Source organism: Rhipicephalus microplus, chromosome 1 (genome assembly GCF_043290135.1).
Source record: "Rhipicephalus microplus isolate Deutch F79 chromosome 1, USDA_Rmic, whole genome shotgun sequence".
NCBI lineage: Eukaryota > Metazoa > Arthropoda > Arachnida > Ixodida > Ixodidae > Rhipicephalus > Rhipicephalus microplus.
The window spans coordinates 258029112-258039404 of record NC_134700.1 but is presented as its reverse complement, the minus strand read 5'-3'; the positions used below and the strand labels follow the sequence as shown (position 1 = coordinate 258039404).

The 10293-nt window shown below is 44.9% G+C and overlaps 1 protein-coding gene across 1 annotated transcript in view; it reads left to right on the top strand.

Annotated features, from left to right (window-relative positions):
- The first annotated feature begins 4050 nt into the window (after positions 1-4050).
- Positions 4051-10293, top strand: part of LOC142767253 (zwei Ig domain protein zig-8-like) — a 34045-nt gene continuing 27802 nt past the window's right edge. The window contains exon 1 of the mRNA XM_075868548.1: positions 4051-4267. Within this exon, the coding sequence (XP_075724663.1) occupies positions 4051-4267 (217 nt within the window). The remainder of the gene's footprint in view (positions 4268-10293) is intronic.

Sequence of the window (10293 nt, the reverse complement as noted above, 5' to 3'; positions counted from 1 at the left end):
GGCGCAACGCTCTAATTATTTTCAACCAATTTGCACCAGCAACTTCGCAAAACTAACTCCGCTAACCCATGCAAACGTGCAAAATGAGCGTCCCTTGCGGTAAGCTGAAGCTCAAGATTAATACCTCCGGTGACGAAGCGGCCTGTGGTAGAATGCTGGCAACACCGTAACACATTTTCTGTGGCTTTTTCTTTTCAAGAAAATTCCAGCGTACGTTGAGGTATAAGGTCTGAACTTACTTTTCTAATAGGTATATTGTTACTTTGCCTCTCTTTATATTTAAAACATCAGCAGCAAAGTTGAACCTGCAGTCACAGCTGGCCAAAGAAAGATAGCACTTGGTGAATTAACCTATAAGCAGCATGTCTCACTGAAACGTGTTCACTTGGTGAAAATTCTGCAAGAAGGCCGATTGAATATACAAAAACACGTTATCCCGATACATGTCAATTCATTTAAAGAATTTTACATTTTCTCTTCTTTTTATTGTTTCACTTACTGCCATATTTGTAGTTTTTAGGTATTGCAAAACCAAACTGCAAGTGAGTGCCAGCGAAGTCTCAAGTTTCTTTGCACCTAAAGTGTTAGTATTTATGCAAGCATATGAAAAAAAAATCTCGAAGAGTTTCAAAAAATCGTCAGCGCAAAAAAAAAAAGGTGCACGACCACGTCACGTTTTCAAGTGACATACGCATCATCTTTTCAACGCTTTTGCTTCAGTAACGCACCGCCAACTGATTTTGAGGAAATTCTAAAGAATGCAAGAAGATATAATTCGGTTGCGACCTCGAGTAGACGAAGTCTGTCATATTGTTACGGGAGAATAACTTTACTTTATAAAACGAGGAATAAACTCGGTGGTGGACAAGATGGCGCCCAGTTGGCTCACAGATCTGACAACATCGTCCTCCTCTTTGTCTTCTTCGTCGTTCTCATCCTACCGTTACATGATTTCCCCGGCGGCTGGAGCACCGACCCGGTGCTAATCAGGAGGCACTGGAGTAATACGGTTTGAGTCGCGTAACATGCACTACGTCAGTGTGAGGGTGAAGGATGGCGGGGTCCGTAGGGGTGATTTCGTATGTGACGTCAGTTACTTGGCGTAAGATACGGTAGGGACCTGAATAGCGTGGGAGTAACTTCTCCGAAAGTCCAACGCGGCGCGAGGGGAACCATAACAGAACGAGATCTCCGGGTGTGAAGTGGACGTCACGATGGCGGGCGTCGTATACGCTCTTCTGATTGTCCTGGGAGTCCAGTAAGCGTCGTCGAGCAACTTGGCGTGCCGCTTGGGCCTTCATTATTGCATCACGAGCGTACTGAGACTTGTCATTTAGTCCGGCCGGCAGGAGGGTGTCGAAAGGTAGCGCAGGGTCACGGCCGAACAACAGAAAAAAAGGAGAGAACCCAGCGGTGTCGTGTCTGGAAGAATTGTACGCGAATGTTACAAACGGTAACGTAGTGTCCCAGTCGCGGTGATCGGCGGAGACATACATGGAGAGCATGTCGGTGAGAGTGCGATTGAGGCGCTCCGTTAGACCATTTGTTTGTGGATGGTAAGCAGTCGAGAGCTTGTGTTTAGTGGCGCAGGAGCGGAGGAGGTCATCAACCACTTTGGAAAGGAAGTAGCTGCCTCGGTCGGTAAGGAGTTGTCGAGGGGCGCCATGATGTAAGATGACGTCCTCCAAAAGGAAATCGGCCACGTCAGTTGCACAGCTGGTTGGAAGGGCCCGTGTGATCGCGTATCGGGTAGCATAATCGGTTGCTACTGCAATCCACCGATTACCCGCAGCTGACGTAGGAAAAGGGCCAAGCAGGTCCACGCCAACACGGTAGAATGGGTCTTGTGGGATGTGCAGTGGCTGAAGACGTCCGGCCGGAGGGGCATTTGGTTTTTTCCGTCGTTGACAAGGGTCGCAGGCTGCAATATAACGGCAGACGTCGCGGTACATGCCAGGCCAGAAGAAGCGCCGGCGAACTCTGTCGTAGGTCCGTGACACGCCGAGGTGACCCGCTGTAGGTGCATCATGAAGCTGGGCGAGAACAGTGTGACGCAATTGAATGGGAACGACGAGTAGTCTTTCGGGGCCGTCAGGACGCATATTGCAACGGTACAATACACCATCATGTATTTCAAACATTCGAAGGGAAGGGTCGGGCCTCTCCGATGTGAGCCTTCGGATAATACCGTCCAAGAAAGTATCTCGTCGCTGCTCGATTCCAATGTCATGAAACGCGGATAGAGAGAAAACGTCGATAGGAAGGGTGGTTTTAGAGGAGTCGCCGTCTGGAGGGTCGACAGGATACCGGGACAAGCAGTCCGCATCTTGATGCAGGCGGCCGGTTTTATACAGGACTGAGTAATCAAATTCTTGAAGGCGCAGCGCCCAACGGCCAAGACGGCCTGAAGGGTCTTTAAGGGACGAAAGCCAGCACAAGGCGTGGTGATCTGTGATTACTGTGAATGGCCGGCCGTACAAATAGGGACGAAATTTACCGACTGCCCAAACAAGTGCCAAACATTCCCGTTCGGTTATTGAATATTTTCTTTCAGCAGGCGAAAGAAGGCGGCTGGCATAAGCAACAACACGGTCTCGTCCTTGTTGTTTCTGGGCGAGGACTGCACCGATGCCATAGCCACTTGCGTCTGTACGAACTTCTGTTGGAGATGAAATATCAAAGTGGGCGAGGATAGGCGGAGACGTAAGCAGACACACTAGATTTTGAAACGCATCTGCTTGCTCAGGGCCCCAAATGAAGCCAGCGTCTTTTTTGAGAAGTTGAGTGAGAGGGCGTGCTACGTCGGCGAAGTTTTTAACAAAGCGGCGGAAGTAAGAACAGAGGCCAACGAAACTGCGAACGTCTTTGGTACAGGTTGGTACAGGGAAATCTCTTACTGCGCGTATTTTATCTTGATCAGGGCGAACCCCCACGGAATCAACGAGGTGTCCGAGGACAGAAATTTCACGACGGCCGAAGTGGCACTTTGCCGAATTGAGTTGCAGGCCCGCCTTACGAAAGACAGATAAGATTTTCGATAGCCTTTCAAGGTGCGTCGCAAAAGAAGGCGAAAAAACGATAACGTCGTCCAGGTAGCACAGGCAGATGGACCACTTGAAGCCGATAAGGTTGGCCATATTATTAAGGGCATAGCAGATGACGCCTTTCACCTTCTTGTGTTCAAGAATTCATCTACGGTCCACGACATTATTTCTGAATGCCGGCGCTTTGAAGAAGCGAAGAGCCGCCGTGTTCTCCACCAGTTTGCCCGGCTTCCAAACACGGCTGCAACGTCCACATGCGAAGACCCTCGCCTGCCTTCTACGGAAAGTCCCGGTGACGTTGTCCGTATTGTCCGTCGGGAAATAGAAGCCGCAGCTCCACTCGTGTCAGCTACCCCGCACCTCCACCAATGATGTTACGGGAGAATAACTTTACTTTATAAAACGAGGAATAAACTCGGTGGTGGACAAGATGGCGCCCAGTTGGCTCACAGATCTGACAACATCGTCCTCCTCTTTGTCTTCTTCGTCGTTCTCATCCTACCGTTACAATATGCTATATTTGGTTATTTAAATACTCCCTCCCTCCCTCCCTCCCTCCCTCCCTCCCTCCCTCCCTCCCTCCCTCACTCACTCACTCACTCAATGAATGAATGAATGAGTGAATGAAAGAATTAATCATTCAATCCATCAACGAATGAATGAAAGAATTAATCATTCAATCCATCAACGAATGAATGAATGAATGAATCAATCAATCACAGCGCAACGCTCTTTAGGCAAAGACTATCCATTTGATGCGAATGTCTAGTGGCTATCTTGCTTGACTGCGGACCCTATAGTCGTAGGTTGTGGGATCAAATTACGGCCATGGCCACCGGATTTCGATGAAGGCAAAATGCTTGGTCGCCATGTGCTTAGATTTTTTTTCAAGAACCCCAGGTGGTCGAACTCTCCTGAGTCCTTCACTACAACGTTTCTCACATATTGTGGTTTTTAAACATAAAACCCCAACAATTATTACAAACCTCTCACACAGCGTCTTCGCATGCAGGTGTCATGGATACGCCGCCGCGACTTCCATGTCCTCACGGTGGGCCTGACGACGTACACGGCTGACGACCGGTTTCAGTCTGTGCACATGGATCGCTCCGAAGACTGGATGCTGCAGATCAAGCGTATGCAGCCCACCGACGCCGGGGATTACGAGTGCCAGATCAACATGCACCCGCTCATCTCCTACTTTGTACGACTGGCCGTCTTGGGTGCGTAGGCATGCAAACGAACCTTCAATAGCGGGAGGAAATTATTTGTACATAAAATTTTCGTACAAAAGTGCAAGAGGCGCCTTTCTTTTCTCCAAAGTTTTTATATTTTTTTTGGAAATGCGAAAGTAATTATAAAATCGATTATCGCAGACATCAACTGTGGCTTTTCTCTTGCTTTTGTTTTTGTTTTATGAATAATTAACATTGCAGGCATGGTCCCGATATCGATATTATTGTTGTGTTCTTACTGGCTTGCTCTGAAGAGGGTGATATTTACTTTACGTTGGAAGTTCTGCTTCTATAAAGTAAGCAGTGAAAAAAGAAAAAAAACAGTGTTTACCCAGAGTAAATAATGAGCAACCAAAGAAAAATTTTGTTGCCAACTGATTGTTTATATGTGAAATTTAACGTCCGAAAACCACCATATGACTATAAAAGACGTCGTAGTGGAGGGCTCAGGAAATTTCTACCACCTGGGATTTTTTAACATGCACCCAAGTTTGAGCACATAGGCCTACAGCATTCTCGCCTCTATAAAAATTATTCTCAGCTGAAACTAGATTTAAAAATAACATGATAACATGGTTCATCTAGTTACCGGCCAATTTCCTTAACCAGCGTCTGTTCAAAAATAATGGAACATATAATTCATTCACAAATCGCTAACTTCCTTACCTCAGTTAAATTTTTTCACCCTAACCAACATGGATTCCAAAGGGGACTCTCATGCGATACTCAGCTTGCACTATTCATCCATGACTTAAGCGCTAGTGTAGACCTTAACATACCAGTTGACGCCCTTTTTATTGACTTTGAGAAAGCCTTTGACAAAGTTCCCCACAACCGCCTACTACTAAAACTCTCCCAATTAAGCCTTAACCAACTTGTCTATAATTGGATTCAGGACTTCCTCACTAACCGTCAGCAATTTGTTGAAGCTAACGATACGCCCTCTTCCCTTTCCAACGTAATCTCCGGTGTGCCACAAGGTACAGTTCTAGGACCCCTCCTCTTCCTAATTTACATCAATGATTTACCCGATAACATTTCATCTAACATCCGCCTCTTTGCCGACGACTGTGTAATCTACCGACCTATTACTAACGTTTCAGATACAATTACTCTCCAGCAGGACCTACTAAAGCTGGACGAGTGGTGTCGCAAATGGCTCATGGTATTAAATACTAATAAAACTGCACTTATTTCATTTCACAGACGCCAAAACTTACCCACCACTAACTATAATATTAATGGCTCCATAGTTTCTTCCCTAAGTTCCATTAAATATCTCGGTGTTAACATTTCACAGAATCTAAACTGGTCTTTTCACGTAAGTAAAATAGTTAACAATGCTAACAGAGCTCTCGGTTACCTTCGTCGTAACTTGCATCTTGCCCCTCCATCAGTCAAATTACTAGCCTATAAAACACTAATTCGCCCAAAACTAGAGTACGCATCCGCCATTTGGGACCCATTCCAAATTAACCTAAGTAAGTCCATCGAACTAATTCAAAACCGAGCAGTTAGATTCATCTACTCAGATTACTCGTATCATACCAGTGTTACCACCCTTAAAAGAATAGCAGATCTACCTAACCTTGACCTACGCCGTAAGGTTTCCAGACTATCCTTGTATCACAAAATGTATCATACGTTTCATTACAACTGTCCCATTCAATCAGCTCATCGTACTTCAGCCCGCACAAGCCACCACAAGGCCGTGTACCCACCTCCTGCATGTACCACAGCCCACCATCACTCCTTCTTCGCTCAAGCAGCCAGGGACTGGAACGATCTTCCTCCAAGTGTCATCCATCATAGCAACACGGATAGATTTAAAAATGCCATAGAATCATTGTTTTATTAACCCTATATTGTTTGCCCACACCCTCATGTAAAGCCCCCTGTTGGGTGGCCTTTGAGGTATATTAAATAAATAAATAAATAAATAACGCAGAATTTGTCCTCAGGACCACATATTGATATTCAGGCGTCCATTCGAAAACAGTTTTAGTCTTGCACGCAGTATATGGACTAACACATCGTTCCGTATAGCAACACATAACTTTGTCAGTAGGGTTAGTGCTCGAAAGCCGAAAAAATCTGTCTTCGCACAGAAAATCAGGGGAAGCCTAATTAAGTTTTTTTTTTTGCGTGGTACTGGCATATTGAATAGGCGATAGCACCTTCACTTTCTTTTTTTCTTTTTCGCGCGCCTATTTCGCTCTCCGTTTTCTTTCTCATCTTTCTTCCACATTCCCCTTTACTTTAGTGCATTCCACTTTCCCTTAGTGCATTCCCCCTTCCCTTAGTGCAGGGTAGCAAACCGGATGCCCTTACTTCTGGTCAACCTGCCCCCTTTTCCTCATATTATTCTCTCTCTCTTTTTCGTACCAAGCACTTGTCTAGTCCAGCATTGCAGACAGATCTTTAGGCAGATGTAGATAGTAAAGAGAGAAAGACATCACCTAACACATGAGACCCGCAGTCTTTTATAGTCCTCAGCTCTGGTGAGGTACTCGACGCCACTGTCACATCTGCTTGTCTAATCTCTCCCATTATTTTTCTCATGCGTAGGGTAGCAAACTGCTTGTCCCAAACTTGGTTAACAGCCCTGTCTTTTCTTCTTGGCTATTTCTTTTTCAGCAAAATGTTTACTTTTGCTTAAGGTGCTTTAAAGGCCACAGTCTCGTAGTGAAGCGTCTGTGCAAACTTGCTTGTTTCTTCCCAAATTTAGTTATGCTTTCTTTGCGTGATTTGCGCACTCTGAATTATATGCCCATCCTCTTTTTCATCCCCACAGTAGCATTTCGGAGAGTTGGATGTCAGCACGTTCTCGAAAAAAAAAAAATCTGTTTTTAAACACTAGTTACAGTCGAAGTTTACTGTCATCACTAAAATGTCCTCAGTAATACCAAAGTATGGCTTGAATACCCCCCTTCAATATTGCTTTATTAGCTTGTAGCAAAAAGGCAAAATTGCTGAAGACAGTGCTGCTTGCGGTCATTGCGGCAGCGATGAAACTATAGAGCCCGTTCTCTGTCACTGCCCTCGTTACAGCGTGCAAAGACGGCAACTAGCTGCTGTGTTAGCTCGCCTAGACGACAGACCTTTGTCTGAACTATCAGTGCTTGAAAGGCGACATGATTTGTGGGCTCACAGAAAATCGGTGAAGGCCTTACTGAACTTTTTGCGTGGCAGTGGCCTATTGTATAGACTATAACACCCCAGCCCCCCTCCTTTTTTTTGCGCGCGTCTATTTCCCTCTTCACTTTCTTTCCCATCTTTCTTTTCTTCCCCATTCCCCCTTCCCCTAGTGCAGGGTAGCAAACCAGGTGCTCCATTTTCTGGTTAACCTCCCGGCCTTTCCCTTATTTTATTCTCTCTCTCTCTCTCTCTCTTCTACATTGCAACACAGCTCATCGATACAGGCAAAACCCACCGATATCTGCGGTACCCAACATGTTTTGTCTGTTATTTTTATTACGTGATTTCTTATTCGGAAAATGTGCCACTACAGAAGTGGCTCTTCCAACCGCGAAAAACAAACACTAATGACTCATTCACACCGGCTAGTTCACACCGAAGGCGAATCAGCCGTAGCTGGCGACTGGAAGGCGTCGGAAACCTCCTCGCCAGACGGCTGCGGTGAAGCGGCTACTCCGATCGTTCGGGGAGCAACTTCTTTACGCCCACCGAAGCTATCCGCTTTGCCGTAGTCAATCAAAACGCCATGCAGCGGCGTCGCTGGTGTATCTTTGGGAGAAGCAGTGACAAGTGTGCAAAAGCGCCAAATACCGCACCTCCGAGAGCGCCGTACGGTCTAAATGGGTACGCTCACTTTCACCTTCACTCGCAACCTTAAATTAGGATTTAGGAGCCTATGAATTCAGCACGAAATTTGAATTCTATGCCTACAATACGTTTTCCGCAATATGTACCGCCCACAGTTCTTTCTAGTTTTCATTTTTGTTGCGTTTTATTTTTTCGCTTACTTTCAGTGTTTTCACTTTTGTCCAGTAAAGAATATCCTGCAGGAATGTTACTATAGTGCACCACAATGCCTCTTATCTTTATTTGCATTCCAGTCCAGCTTTATATCAACTGGCAGATTACCTTTAGGTAGAGTTATTGCATAATAGTTAATGACATTTGGCTGGGCTTACGTTGGAAATACTTCATCATCCTTGGCATCATCATCAGCCTTACTACGCTCATTGCAGGGCAAAGGCCTCTCCCATGATTCACCAATCAACCCGGGCTTGTGCTTTTGGTTGCCGCGTTATACCTGCGATATTTTTAATCTCATCGGACCACCTCACTTCTTGTCTCCCCTTCGTATGTTTGCCTGCTCTGGAAATCCAGTCAGTTACGCTTAATGACCAGCGGCTCTTCTGCCTACATGACGCGTCCCCACCCCATGTCCATTTGTTCTCCTTGATTTCAACTATAATATTCTTAACACCAGTTCATTCCTTGACCTACTCCGCTGTCTTCTTGTCCCTTGAGGTTACACCTATCATTTTCCTATCCATCGCTCGCTGCGTCGTCCTCAATTTAAGCTGAGTCAATTTTGTTAGCCTCCAAGTTTAGTTTTTGCTGCCTAGGTAAGTACCGGCAGATGCAGCTGTTATGTACCTTCCTCTTGAGTGTTAGTAGCAGATTACCATTCCTAATTTGACAATGTTTGCCAAATGTGATCCAACCCATCTTAGTTTTCTCTATAGTTCACTTTCATGGTTTGGCTCCGCGGTTGCTACCTGTTTTAAGTAGACATATTTCTTTAGTACTTCCAGGATCTCTCCACTTATCGCAAAGTGTTGTTTTCTGCCGATACTGTTGCACGTCACTTTATTTCTGTGCATATTAATTTTCAGGTCTACTTTTCTGCTTTTCGTGTCCGGTTCAGCAATCATGAGCTCTATTTGTATTTTGAGTTACTCATCAAGGCAATGTCATGAGCGAATCACAAGTTACTAAGGTACTCTCGATTAACTCTTATCCTCAACTCTTCCCAATCTAGGACCCAGAAAACCTGCTTTAAACACGCGGTGAATACCACTGGAGAGATCGTGTCTCCCTGACTTACACCCTTCTTTATTAGAATTCTGTCGCTTTCTTTATGGAGAATTATGGTGGCTGTGGATCAACTGCAGATTTATTCCCGTTTGTTTATGTAGGGCTAGACGATATCCTGATTCCGCATTGCCTGCATTACTTCTGATGCCTCGACTGAGTCAAACGCTTTATCGTAATCTATAAAAGCTATGTATAGGAGTTGGTTGTAATCCGCGCAGTTCTCTATTTCCTGATTGATAGTATGAATATGGTCTTTTGTGGATTAGGCTGTACAAAATTCTGCTTAGTCATTTGGTTTATTGATCTCTATAAATCGCCAAGGTTCTATTAGCTATCATTTTTACCAATAGGTTGTATAGAACAGACAGTAACTTACTCAGCCTGTAACTTTCAAGTCCCTGATGTCTCGTTTTTTATGAATTAAAAGGATGTTGGCGTTTTTCCAAGATTCTGGTATCCTTCCCGTCATGAAACTCTTCGTGTATAAAGTGGCCAGTTTTTCTAACGCAATTTCTCCGCCATCTTTTAGAAGGTTCGTTGTCACCTTCGCCTCGCCAACGGCTTTGCCTCTTTTTGCCTCTTTCCCAGTCCTTACTGTCGTTATTTTCCCTGTCATTACTGCTAGGATGTCGAATTCCTCTGTGGTGATATTGATTCTTACGATATCATCCTGGTTGTTTCGGCTTCGGTATTTCTGTAGAGTTTTTCCACCACCTCAGCTGTACCATCTATATTGATTATGACTTTGCCTTCCTTGTATCTTAAAGCATACATCCGATTTTTGCCTATGCACAAGCTTGCCTTCGCAGGTTTTAGGCTTCTGACTAAAATAACTTATATAAAAGTTTTAACACCATTCACATGTTAAAAAGAACACGCAAGCACTACTAACCACCAGCCAGGCATAAATATATATGTATGCTGCACAACAGCTAAGAAAGCCT